The 14,673-nt window shown below is 39.2% G+C and overlaps 1 protein-coding gene across 1 annotated transcript in view; it reads right to left on the bottom strand.

The window, feature by feature from the left end:
* The window catches only part of kcc (solute carrier family 12 member kcc), a 505,581-nt gene that overhangs the window by 13,891 nt on the left and 477,017 nt on the right, over positions 1-14,673 (bottom strand). The window contains exons 21-24 of the mRNA XM_089249045.1: positions 14,147-14,236; positions 12,676-12,767; positions 12,418-12,522; positions 10,135-10,436 (exon numbers count right to left, since the gene is read on the bottom strand). Coding sequence (XP_089105171.1) covers positions 10,135-10,436; positions 12,418-12,522; positions 12,676-12,767; positions 14,147-14,236 — 589 coding nt within the window. The remainder of the gene's footprint in view (positions 1-10,134; positions 10,437-12,417; positions 12,523-12,675; positions 12,768-14,146; positions 14,237-14,673) is intronic.

The following is a 14,673-nucleotide window of genomic DNA, read 5'->3' as shown; positions in this document are numbered from 1 at the left end:
TTCAGCGCATTATGAATTTGAAATGCCTTTTAATGTGTTGTTAATAATTGTTAGGGTATCGTATTGTATTTGTATCGTAAAAAAATATATATAATTATATATATATATATATATATATATATATATATATATATATGTATATCTTGACACATGTAAATTGCAATGACATTTTAACCTTGTAATGAGAGAGAAATTTCTTTTTCTTCTTATGGCACTCACTACTTTATGTATATATGTATATGTCTCTATTATGTTTAATGACAGTTTACACCACCAAAGTGACCATTGTGAATGCGGATTCCCTAAGCAAACAATAGTTTTGTCACTCAATGTCGGGACTTTCACGATGATGATGGTAGCTAAAGTAACAGCCCATCCCTCTTCGCGGCAATTTTCTCTCGTGATGTGTATATACTCAAACAAAACAGTCCGGAAGCAGTTCTGAAACATTTTTTTTGGAACCGCACCTCTTTGTGTTCAGCTTAACGACGACGAAAATGGTTTGCCGACATCTGGAACATGCTGATGGAAAAGTCGGAAGGTTAATGCAATGCCAGGTGGTTACTATGATTGGGCGCCGGCTCATAGTTGTGATAAGGTGACTGATGGGTCCCTGAGGAAGACTGGGTAGGTCTTCTTATCCACAACACCTGTGGATTGATGGGAGGCATCTCCGACAATCCAAAAGCCGCCCGGTCAAGTCGGCCTGTGAAAACAAAACCACAAAGAAGACGAACATCAATGTGTGCGCGAAGAGACTGTGTTGTCTTGTCGGACGCTCGAGACGGCTTGTCGCCACGTCGGAATCGATATGCTTTGTGTCGCGATAAAGACTCCCATAGAGAGACTTGATCCACAAAGAGACTTGAAAAGTGTAGTGCGTGTGCCATCTGAATGACGGAATTCAGTGTTGTTCAGGGAAAGAACATAACTTCTTCACAGTGTTTTCGGGTTTGAAAGAAGTGTCGGGATTAGTGAACTAAGAAGAAAAAAAAAAATGATGGAGACTATTCCGAAAGTGTTTTGTGTACTCTTTCCATAGCAAAGCCTTTTCTTTTCCTCACTCTACAATTTATGGTTGAGATACATTTTTATTTTTGCTTGTATAGGAATTATATATACCGTAATATTGGAAGTTGTTATGCATGGGACTGAAGTTTATCATTGTGTTGCAAAAGAGCAAATTAATAGTTATGTATGTAATCTGTATAACCAATGTATATAGAGTGAGTGATTGTATGTTGTTTTTTTTTTGCAAGAATAGGTTGACATGTATGTTTTTGTTGAATTTGAGTTTTACAGGGTATTTATATAACTAGAGAGATAGAAGTATGAAAATCAGGGCCTCACCACCATTAGGATATTGATTTTTATGTTTAATATGTGAGCTATATGACGATGAATACCGACGTATCTATAAATCTACGGTGTAGATTTCCATGAAGGGGAAAGGTATGTAACACTGCGAGACGCAGACGGTGTTACAGTTTCTGGCGCCTCGACGGTCTCTCGTAATAATAGAGCCGCCGACATGAAGGGAACCGGCGAGTTCCGAGAAGCAATTCTTCTGAGGAACCGCTGGTACCATCGGGCCTATATAAGGTGGGACGCTGCTAAAAACGGGGTCTTTTTCCCCGTAGTCGTAAAGGAAGTGAGAAGAGTCGAGGTGAGAGGAGAACGAAGGGAATCTCTGGTGATGAGTACGGACGATCAGGATTGAGATGGGTCCGAAAGATTTGGTGGTGAGTGCCGTATAAATATAGTCTCGGAATTATCTCTCTCAGTAAATAATCTAAGTTCCATTTCTATGCAGATAATTAATCACTTAAAATTCGGCCTGTCAAGTTCATGTATGTATGTGCGATGGCGTTATATCATGTTGGATAAGGATCTCCTCTTTGAGTAGCTCTTATTTTAAATTGTTAATTGAATAAATTACTTTGTTATTACTAACCCCTTTGTGTGAATTCTATTAGTTTTCAATGGTCAATTTCTTTGTTGACGGACGTCACAAAACACAACGCAAAAATAGTCCTTAATCGTAAATTTAATTGTTTTTCATTTTGTGCCCCTTCCCCAGACGACACCGTCACAATATTTAAAATCGAACGTGTTCAAAACAGGTGTTTACGCTGCGTGTACTCAAGAAACATCAGTTATACAATCAAGGGCGGTCCTAGAAATTATGCCACCCTACGAATATCTGAAAAAAAGTTTTTCTTCACCTCTATTACTTTGATACAATGGTTCCCAAAGAGTTGGTCACGACCCCCTGGGGGGTAACGTTGATGATTTAAGATGTCGTTAGTGAATTTCCTAAATAAAAACATCTTGATGATAGTAAATATATATCAATTCACTATAATAACTCTTTTTGAAGGGGGAGGATGGTCCCACAGTGGTTGCACCTTTTTATATTTTTTTCTATGGGTTTTTGAAAAATGTCTGCCCTTTGAAGGGTTAACTGAGCTATTTATCACATAGATATCGCATTAAAAAAATTCTACATGAAGTTTATAAAGATAATTTGAAGAAAAATCCTGTTCAATCAAGTATCACAAATGTGCTTTTTCGCACTTAAAAATATTAATAAATTAATATATTTGTTCTGAATCTGAAGACAAAATTTATTCATTCAAAATCCAAGAATCGCTCTCCTCATTTCCTAGTTTTTGAAACCGTGATTATCCGCATTACGTTGCTTACATATTATTTTGCGTAGCATAAAGAAACGTTTTTATTTATACGTTGCTGCGAAATATTCTAGCGAAGTAATGGCCCTCAGTTTATACTTACGTTTGTGACCAGAGATATAGTACGCAAGAAGGAACATGGGGGAAGGGGGGGGGGCATGCGTTCCCCAAGACGATGAAAAATTAAAAATATTTTTGACCACGGGGTAATGTGGTAGGTCTTTTATGGTGCAACTTGGGTAACGCAAATTCTACCACAAGCCATTGTACTGTTTGATCATTGGCGCAGTATACCTTGATGGTCCTTGCACCAATACAAAAAAAAAAAAAAAAAAAAAAAAAAAAAAAAACACACACACACACACACACACACACACACACACACACACACACACACACACACACACACACACACACACACACACACACACACACACACACACACACACACACACACACACACACACACACACACACACACACACACACACACACACACACACACACACACACACACACACACACACACACACACACACACACACACACACACACACACACACACACACACACACACACACACACACACACACACACACACACACACACACACACACACACACACACACACACACACACACACACACACACACACACACACACACACACACACACACACACACACCAATCCAATCTGAAGGCGCATAATCAACCTCGAATGGTTGATGACACATATCGCAGCAAATCCTTCGACGAATATGGTATTTGTTTTTGGTGAAGTGCGGTTGTGCACTCTCTAAAAAACAACCTCTGCCGCCTTTGCTATTGCGATTCGATCGGACATTCTATGATCAATAATGCTTCTTTAGGTGTCTTGGGGCGCGGTAGCCCGGTCGATAAGATATTCGCCTAAAGTACCAAAGGATGTTTAGAGCTGTCGCGAGTTCGATACCCGGTTCGTCCTTGTCGGAAAACTTTCCTGACACGGGGGTACAAAAAAAAAAAACAAACTGGCGACTTGATCGCAGCAAAAAATTGCTACCGCAGGGAGTTTCACCCATCCAGGGATTAGCGCACCAACCTCTCGATGAGTATAAAAAACAAGCCTGCCGTTCGGAATCGGCAACAAATTGTAGGTCCCGGTCTAATTAGCCCTCGTGTGCAGAAAATGACCGTGGTGTCACTCAAATGATCAAATGTTTAAGTGTCTTACATAATCTCTTAAAGTTTGTCCCATTCATTTAGAATCAGCCTGTATTACACGTGAGAAAGAACCCCTAATGAACTAGAACCGCCACCTATGAAATAAAACTGTTACAGTTTTTCTATCAAAATTGACAACTAGATTTTGATTAACGTGCTGCATGAAAAAAACAGTATGATATATTTTAGTTAGTATTTTTTTAAGCGTTAATATTAGATAAATCATTACGTTTGTCTCGAAATTTTAACAGTTGTTATTAATGTGTGGTATAACAAGGTTAGTGAACCTCGCATTGGTGAAACGGGGTTCCAATGGATAGTTATAATCCATCAAACCCCCTTCGTTATGACTCTGCCAATTCCTGTGCAGTAGTGCGCTTTGCAATGATAGTTAGATTCTAATAAGGTGGGTGAAGACGTGGGTTTACCTGAAACCCAAGGGTTTTTTTTTTCTTCTTTCAAAAGTTTTCAAATCTTCATAGACCTGGCTGGCAACACAGGTCGAGGCATGTGTAGAGAATTTTTTGATCTTTTTAATCGTGCGTTGTGTCTACTGTCGTATGATGAAATCTCCGCAAGGTGTGGAAATTCAGAATCATTCAATTTATCAAATAAGTTCTTTGCCAGTTTCTTTGCATATGACGTTACATCAGCCACTCCGGAATCATGTCGGATATTAACGTTTCTAACGTACCAAGGTAGTCCGGTGTATCTCCTCAGAGTCTCGTTCTGAAATTTCTCCAGAGCGATGATATTCATTTTCTTCGAGAACAACCAGACAGGCGCAGCATACAGAAGAATCGGTCTAATTGCCATCTTATACAGAATAATTTTATTTCGAATTGAAAGACTTGAGTGCCTGTGGCTTAGTCTGTTGAGCATGACCGAGGCCACGGTCGCCCTACGGATGGCATCAACACACTGCCGGGAGAAACTGAATCTCTTGTCCATTATCACCCCCAAATATTTATTGTAAATGACTGGGTTGATTATAACTCCTTGTACCTCTATGTGTGCTTGTTGTAGTAATGAGGACTTGTTAGTGAACCACATGAATTTGGTTTTATCTGCATTCAGTTCAACACGGGTTCGCACACACCAGCGCTCGACCAATCTTACCATTTCTTGTAAGTTTGAAAGGGCCTTGCCAGGGTCCTTATCTGTGCAACAAAGGGCACTATCGTCGGTATAAAGAGCGGTGAAACCCTTAGGGGCAACTGAAAAGTCATTCATATGAAAATTGTGTAGGATGGGACCTAACACACTTCTCTGAGCTATTGATGAACGAATCTGTCTAGAATTAGATATTGAGTCATTTATCTGTACTCGGAAGGAGCGCGAGTCGAGATAATTGCTCACAAATTTGTTGATGTTATACGGCATTCCCATGCGAATCATCTTAAACAGCAGCCCATTGGGCCAAACTTTATCAAAAGATTTCTTTAAATCAAAAAAAGCTACTGCTGCAGTGTCTTTATAAATTTTGGCTTCTTGAATTCGTTCTACGAACCGCAATAATTGAGCGGTGGTCGAGTGCTTGCTGCGGAAACCGTGCTGCTCTGGACCGATAATGTTATTGTCCTCTACAAATTTGTGTAGTCTGATGGCTACCACTCTCTCAAAAAGTTACCCTAATGAACTGAGAAGTCAGATTGGGCGCCAATACTGTGGATAGTGTAGGTCATGTCCAGCTTTGGGGATGACCTTAACTTTAGCGAGTTTCCATTCTGCCGGAAAGTGGTTTGTACGGAGTAATTCGTTGAATATGTTGACCAGCCGGCGAACCATATTTTCGGGGAGATTCTTGATAGTGTTGTTGGTGATGGTGTCCTGACCAGGTGCTTTTTTCTTTTTGAGGTTTTTGATAATGTTTGTTACTTCTTCAGTGTTCGTAGGAAATAAAGCAGAGGGTTGTTCTGGGGGAATATCCCTAAAAAAATATTGAACTTCTCTGTCAACACTGGCAATAAGCTGAGGAGGAGTGTTATCACATGGAGAGAACTGTCTCTCATATGTGTCAACAAATATTTCCGCTTTATCACTGTCATTATATACTGTTCCGCTTGTGTCGACAATCGGAGGAACCCTCGAATAAGTGGGATTACATGTTTTATACACTTTGTATAACGTGCCATCAGCACAATTTGCCTCACGTAAAAAGCTGAAGTAACGCTCACTCATAAATTCTTTGATTTCTCTAGATACTTCTCTTTTTATAGATCTGTATCCATCTTGGTAGTACGGATTTAACGTTCTTTGCCATTTCCTCCTAAATTTGTTTTTTAATTTGATGCGTTCCTTAATCCAGCGGAGAATACCCAGTGGATTAATAGTGGGAGCATCTCGGGTGGGTTCCTTAGCAGTGTTAGTGATGTTTTCTGTGAGAAATAATAAGTCAGATTCAATTTGATCAATATTGCCACCCGTGAAGGAAGGCAAGGTGATTCTGGCCAGCTTTCGCTTAAATAATGGCCATATCACTATTTTCTTTGGTTTACATATAAAAGGAATATTGAAATCCGCTACCAGAAGTATAGGGTTGTGATCAGAATCCGTGACAGGTTGAACGGGAACCGACATAGCAAATGTAAGGTTCTTAGCAAGCGCTATGTCAAGAATATCTGGTGACTGGCCAGCCTGGTCAGGAAAATGAGTTGGAGTGTATGGCGCATAAGGTTGAATGCTCTTTCTGATACAAAAATTTTCGAGCACCCTGCCTTGGGTGTTTGTAGAGTACGAGTTCCACAGAAAGGATTTAGCATTCATGTCGCCACACATTATCACTGGGTACTGACAACTGAAAAATTCGTTAAAAAGTGGAATGTCTATAGTGTTTCTCGGAGGTTTATAGCACACTCCTATCCTAATTTTTTGATTGTTTACGTAGATCTCTATTGCTATTACCTCACATTGTGTCGAGGGAGGTAGCTGAATAATATCATAATTAATGTGTCTCTTTACATATATAGCTACTCCTCCCCCTGTACCAAAGCTTCTATCCTGTCTGATACAGTCATAATTTGCTACTTTGGCAGTGTGATAAGGACGAAGCCAAGTTTCCCCCACCAGTGCCAAGTGAACACCCTCAGTGTCAAGGATGTCCCTGAACTCAGTCATGCTAGAGACCAAGCTTTGGGCATTCCAAGCCATGATCTTCATGTTATGCAACACAACATTTGGTGTACTAGGCATTTGTGAGTGTTGAAGCAAATAAGTGTTCAGTTGCAGTTAGAAAACAGTGGAAGAAGATTTCTATTTTCTCCTCGTTTGAAGTAGCTCTGAGGATTTTCAGAAAGCAGTCCTTCGTAATAGATATTAGTTGTTGAATCGGGAAAATTATGCTATTTTCCTATCATATATCAGTTCATATTGATATCGTTATTTGCTATTTTCGTGGGTTCTTTTTCCACACGGTTGCCACCATACATGTCAGATCGTTGATTCGAAGCTGTTGGTTTCACCACATTGCAGTTTGCTACTTTACCGCTATTGGAAGCTGCTTTGGAGACCCGCACGTCTCTAACAGCTGTTGCCGGTGATTCACTTCGTCGAGGAGGGGACCTCAGTATTTTGGCAAAAGGCACCATCTCGCCGGTAGCCCGCTGAACCACGACACTCTCGTCATCATGAGTTGGCACTGCCTCGGCCGTTGGTGCAGTAGAAGTCCTTTTCGGTTCGTTGAACCTTCCCTTCCTTCCTTTGGGCCAGCCTCTAGCTGAACTGACGCTTGAGCAGTCATCATCATCGTCATCTTGAGATTTATATTGAGATTTGTGACTTGGTCTCAACTTGTCGGATTGTCTATCATTTTCACGATTATGCATACCAATATTTGGTCTGTTTCTTGGTATATCTGGACGTCTTGTCGTGTTTTCATTTCTGGCCATTCTGCCTTTGCTAGTGGGGCACGATAAACAGCCTCTGTAATTTGCACTGTGTTTTCCTCCACAGTTGGTGCATATCGGGTCTTGCTCACCCCGCTTCAGACTGCATTCAGAGGAGTGATGTTCCCCTGGACACTTGACACAGCGTGGATCATTATGACATGACTTCGATGTATGTCGCCAGGCCTGACAATTGAAACACTGGACCACACCCTGGTGTTTTCTATACATCTCAACTCGGATTCTGATGTAGTTCAAAGAAGTCAACTTATAAATTTCCTTACTCCGACTTTTTCGGGGCATTTCCACTAGCCAAATCGGAATTGGTACTACTATTCTGTCAGGGCCTTATCCTCTATGGCTTTTTAACTGAGCAACATTTATAATTTCGAAGCCCAGCTTCCAGCGACTCTTTGATTACTTCACAGGGGGTATTTCTTTCTAATTCCTTGATAACCACTTTTATTGTCTTATCTGAATGGAGCATGTATGTGCTCCATTGAAGAAATTGATGAAGAAATCATCAATTTCTTCATTTTTTGAATTATTTCCAGAGTTTCCGATATTTCGTCCTGTATTTCCTGCATTTCCTACGGTACTTGTTGATGGTATAGCTTCAATGACATCGCTCCTGCGCGTCTTATTGCTGGTTGAGTCCTGATTTTCTGTAGCAATGACGTCACAAGTAGCTGTTTGCCCATTGGCTGGAGCGACTACGTCATTACTTGCTGTTACAGCATTGGCCAAATCGACCTTTGATGCGCTGGCCACAGCGTAGGCACTAACAAGTGGGGATTCGTTTGAACCATCATTACACAGGGTACCCTGGGGCACCTCACACCTTTCTACAATAATGGGCTCACAAATAATGTCCTTCGGGCCATTATCTCTCTTCTTTTTCTTCTTATTTCTCTTTTTCTTCTGACCTCCCTTTCCACTGACGCTACTTGCATCGTCATCAGATGATTGACGGGGAGAAGGGCTGTTTTTGCGAAATATACCACAAGATGATGCCTCGGCATCGAGCACTTCACCCGGTTTCCCTATCATAGCATCCTCAATTTCGTACTTGTCATAATCAACTTCACAGTTTACGACCCTAAAGCCCAGTTCAATAAGTTCACAGAACGAATTGTTACCACTGCACGCGCCTCTTGAAGACGATTTAATCTCTGCATGTCTCGTACGGGACGAATGCATGTCGAGAGTTTTTAGTATGGCGACTATTAGGTCGTGTCTAACACTAGTTTCGTTAGGGGCCTCGTCGTCGTCACTACGTGCGTTCATATCATATTAAAGTAATGAAATATAAGCATTAGATACATTGTCCCATGCCGCACGATGGCTGGCAAAAGAAATCCCATGCAAAAAACAGTTTCGACATACTCTTACTTCCCATTTTCAAAAAAATTGACTGGAGACAAATAAATTATGTTATATGACATGATTGTCGGCATATATACGCTCTAGCGAAGGACAATCCCTATCTCCTCTGTAGCTTAGTGATCAGAGCACTCGTCCGGCAATCGAGGGACCCGGGTTCGACTCCCGGTAGAGGCAGAGATGAGTTTTTTCCTTCCTTAAAAAATTAACATCTCAAATAATAAATATCTTCACAACATCCTGTCTTCTGTATATCTTGTAAATTATGTTATGTTATTTTACCACACACAAATAACAACTGCTAAAATTTCGATGCAAACTTGATAATTTAACTGATATTATTGCTCATAAAATATAAACTAATCTTATGTCGTATTGTTTTTTTCATGAGGCACATTAATCAAAATTCGGTCGCTAATTTCAATTGAAGAATTGTAACAGTTTTATTTGACAGGTGGTGGAAGGGGTAACACTTCATTGATGTCTTTCTCACATGTAATATAAAGTAATACCGTACCGTATAATTGTTTTCAATATTTTCTAGAAGGCATATTTTTGCTTATGAAATTTTATTTTTGGTGTTAAATTTGGTGTTAAAAATCTATAAGTAATAGAGGAAAATGAATGATATTTTTTGCGTTCAGGGAGGGTATGGGGCTTGCTGTAAATCCTCTGAACTCTGCAAACCCCAGAATTATGTTTACCTGTTATTTGTTGATGAAAATTTTGTGATTGCATATGCATTGAGTAATGGATTATATGGATATAAAGAACTATAGATAATTTTATGAGTACGATAATTTATATCGTACATTTGTGGAAATTTCTCAATTTTTGAATTAAAGTTTCAGTTGATACTAAAACTTTTTATTTTTATTTGAGTTGTTATTGTTCGTAAAAAAATTATTGTCTAAATAAATTGTGTGATACGAGTTAATTTGACATTGATAATGTAGTGTGCTTCTACTTACGGTTTGGCAAGAAGCAGTTTGCTGTCACCACCAGCATTAGGCGGAGGTGATTTGTTCTCTTGCGACTCTGTGGGTGAATCTTTCTTATCTTCGTCAGCTGCTGCCTCCTCACAGACATCGATAGATATGGATGGTGCTACTGCAGGTGGTTTAGTTGGGCTTGATGACTTCTCCTCGGCTTTCTCTTTCTTCGGTGATTCTTCACTATCCGTCTCCAGCAGGTCAATGTCTTCGTCGGGCATCTCTATGAACTGTACTTTGTTTGGCTTGGTCGCGGGCTGACTGTCTTTGATTGTGTGAACCTTTTGGGTTTCATAAAGACCAAATATAAAATCGCATCAATCAGAAAAATATAAAAGTTGACATTTCCCAAGATATGAACATCTTAATGGCAGGATCTTCGAAACATTTTTGTGATTAGATAAAAACTTATGCCGTTTGTCAAAACAATATCGCTTCAATTATATGCACATAACACAACATTCCGTCATTTGTGGACCTATACGAACAAACAGGGTAAACCGTAAATAGTTTAAAAATTCGTAAAAAATTAAAGAGAATTGGTATATTTGAATGGGTTTGTGAAAAAGTTATTTTCGGGAAGGAGGATTTTCTGATACAGAAAAAAAATCAGTTATATTTTTGTCGATAGAGGGCCAAGGAAACCAGTCGGGTAAGAGTGAGTGGTCTTAAGCCTTTCTTCAATCTCTTTTGTGTCCGAAACGTTCATAAAACTTCAGCCGATTCATGACTGAGATGAAACGACTTGGCCAATAACACTTTATCCACCAGTGTCAAAACCACAACGAAAATCTTATGTTAGCACCAGTAACACGAAAATTGAGAAATGAGCTGTTAATTGCACACCCTGCATTTTATAGGACTCTGATTTACAAATACAAAAACAACGCCACAACAGGCAAAATGCCCATCGAAGTGGCTGAAAAAAAAAGCCCATAAAAATATGGATGTCATATATTTCAAAAATACAACAATCCAATTAAAAATGCAATCACAAACAATGTATACACATGATGAAATATTATACAATGCCCATAAAAATACTTATGGTTGTCTTATTCTAAGTATGGGTAGCTTCTCGATTAACCGCAACATGTTTATCGTATTTCTTTTTAAACGTGTCAATTGTGTTACAATTTACTACCTCCAGGGGTAAGCTATTCCATTTATTAACAACCCTATTAGAGAAAAATTCCCCCTGCGACACCATAACCTTGCATTGTCCCTCACCAATCGATACTGGTGTCCCCTTGTAAAAGCAGTCGATTGGCGGTGTACTAAAAGTTCATGGTCCAACCTATCCATCCCATTGAAAATTTTGAACACTTCGATCATATCTCCCCGACACCTGCGTTCATCCAATGTAAACATATTCAAAAAATGAAGTCTCTCTTCAGAACTCAAGCCCTGTGTGGCAATAAGGATACGCGTAGCTCTTCTCTGCACCCCTTCAACCAAGTCTATGTCCTTCTGTAGGTATGGTCTCCAAACCTCACACCATACTCCAGCCCAGGAGGAACTAAGCCTCGAAAAAGCGGAAGAATGACTTTAGGAGAACGCGAAGAGACCTTTTCGAAAATTAGACCAAGCATTCTATTCGCTTTTTTGACCACCGCTGAACAATGTTCAGCAAACCTAAGCCACTCGTCAATCAGAATTCCCAAATCGGTGACCCTACTTGCATCCGGGATAGAGACACCATTCAACTTGTAAGAGAACCGTGGGTTGTTCAAACCAAAACATTATGTTCCATTCATTTGCCCATGCTCCAATCCTTTTTAAGTTGGTCTGGAGCAACTTAATCTCAACTTCCCTATCGCTTTGATTCCCGATAGACCCCATTAGATTCACGTCATCTGCGGATTTGCTAGCAATCTCATCGATACCATGATCAAGTTTATCGATAAAGAGTGAACAAAGTATGTGGCCAAGGACACTTCCTTGAGGAGCTCCACTTGTGATGCCTGCCCAATCAGAGAATTCCCCGTTCATCATAACCCGTTGTGCCCTATCAGAAATATTTGCTTATTTCGAGTGCTTTGCTTTCATTCAGTGCCCCTACCAATAAAAACTTGAAGTAAATTATTTCCTGTATCAAAAAATAAAATAGAATAAATCCCTTTCGTGAGAATAATTTTCTTAAACTTCTATGGATTTTTAAACGATTTACGAATTTTAGGGACACTTTGTTCATTAAATATGTTTCTATTTAACATGAATTTAGTTTGCAATTCGTTCGATGAATAAACAGTCCACGCATACCACAGTCAGAGTTCCTCTTCTCTGTTTCAGCTGCTTCAACATTTGCGACCGCTGCTCCATCCTAAGTGTGCGTTCGTACGTATACGCTGATATATCCGTATCAACCTGTACATTTGAGAAAAATATTTCTTATATTAGATAAATTAAAACATAATTCTTTTCTTCGATAATAAAGGTGTATTGAGAATTTCGATTATTAAACTCGTTTTCTAAAAAAAATATCGCATAAACACGGTAGAGAAAGGAGTTGACTCTCACCATTTCAACAACTTCAACTTCACCTTCAATACGCAGATGGTACAAGAACGTTTTCAAATCTTTCTTCATTTGAATGCTGTTGTCCTCGAGTTCTGTGTTGCATCCAGTTGAAGAAAATAATATGTAATATCGTAAATCTATTAACATAATTTTTGTTTCATATGTTGGGATACTAGAACCAACAGGTTTTCATTCACTTGGTTTTAATCGCACTAGGATCCCAGCGTCAAAGGTACAGTGGACTGATCTAATGTATATATGCATATATCAATTGACATCATCATCGTGCCCCCCCCCCCCCACAGAAATAATGACCATGTCTCCAGACCTCCAAGTCTATCTCCGCTTATGCTTGTAAGCAGCAAGTCATTCTTCACGACCTGATTTTGATGCTTATCAATTATGTCTATGTAAAAGGTTGTGGGATTATTTACCACTTTACGATCGAGGACGTAATATTGCATCGAAACGCCAGTGGGATAAATTAAAACAAGTTACCTGTTTTCTTTACTTTCTTCTTATCATCGCGAAGCTTTGTTGTAACAATACGAAAAAAAGTTATTCTTTTTACCTCCGTTCATTTCTATACTCCTATTATTGATTTTTTCCCATATGTGATGTATCCTTCTACTATATATACATGTAAGAGCTAAAGAGAACAGGTAGCCCAGGTCGGTAAGATACTCGCCTAATGTACCAACGGATTTTTAGAGGTGTCGCGAGTTTGATACCCGGTTCGTCCTTGTCAGAAATTTTCCTGAAGCGGTGTTACAACAGATAGAGCGTCATGGCCACAGAAAAAGTATTGCTACCGCAGGGATTCCCACATCAAGGAGTTAGTGCACTAAACTCTCGGTTAGAATAAAACAAGGTTGCTGTTCGGAATCGGCAATTAATTGTACGTCGCGGTCTAATTAACCCTCGTCTGCAGAAAATGACCGTGGTTCGACAAAAATGAGAACAGGTAGGGTGAGGATGAAAAGAGAAATCTACTTCGTACCTACTCTCTTATCTACTTATCTATCATACTTGTTTTCCTTTCATTTTTTCCTTCCTTTTCTTTTACTTTTCTCCATTCTTCTTTTCTTTTTTCAAACGTGCGGTTAGGTTAGGATAAGGTTACCATATTTATCGCCGAATAGAGATCATTCGATTTTCTTGCCACTAGCTTGTAAGCAAAGGGGAGTTAAAATGGTAGAAAGAGGATGGGGATGTAATTTATTAAATTGTAACATTCAGCTTCTAACCAATAAAAAAATTGTATAGAACATATTTTCTTACACTTCATATTTTTTCTAAGGTTTAATGAATAAGAAAAATTGGAGAAAGTTTATTGTGAAAAGAAAGAAAGGCGAATGAGAAAAAGAAAAATTAATGAAATTTCCGTACCAATGCAACTTTATTCGAAAATTTTAATACGAAAACAATCTGACAAGAAAAATTTAAAATAAGAAAATGACAAAAAGGATACGAGCCACCGTGAAAATTCGCAACTTGCAGTTCTTCCAGACTCTGTGCTGCATCAGCAGGAAAGGCAATAACATCAACAAGCCACCGTCATTTGAGCAATCGTCAAGGCAAAATTAATCCACACAAAAAGGGAAGCAAAACAAATGGAACATTTGTCCATAAAGATTTGAGTTATTCTCTTTCGTGTTGCTTGTTTAAAATATCAGAAAGTATCACCAGATTTTTTTTTTTTTTTTTTGATTTAGGGACTTCCTTCTGTTTGCTAAGGAAGGCAACAAGATCCAATTAATTACTTCATCGATGATTTTGTGACTACTTCTTCTAAACAGAGCACGACTCCAGTCTTTCGCCACTCGGCAATTTACTACCAATTTACCCCTTTCAGGAGTGAGTTGTGCCGGAATTGTGTGCGAGAGTATCTAGTGATGTATGTGAAGTTTATTGTGGCCATCTTTTTTTTCAGCCACGTCGTTCGGCATTTTGTCTGTTGTGACGTTGTATTTGTGTTTTAGTGCTGCCATGTATATT

The sequence above is a fragment of the Pholcus phalangioides genome, unplaced genomic scaffold (genome assembly GCF_987345545.1).
Source record: "Pholcus phalangioides strain wild (caught in Gottingen) unplaced genomic scaffold, Ppha-v1.0 ptg000021l_1, whole genome shotgun sequence".
NCBI lineage: Eukaryota > Metazoa > Arthropoda > Arachnida > Araneae > Pholcidae > Pholcus > Pholcus phalangioides.
This window is presented reverse-complemented; position numbering and strand designations above follow the sequence as displayed.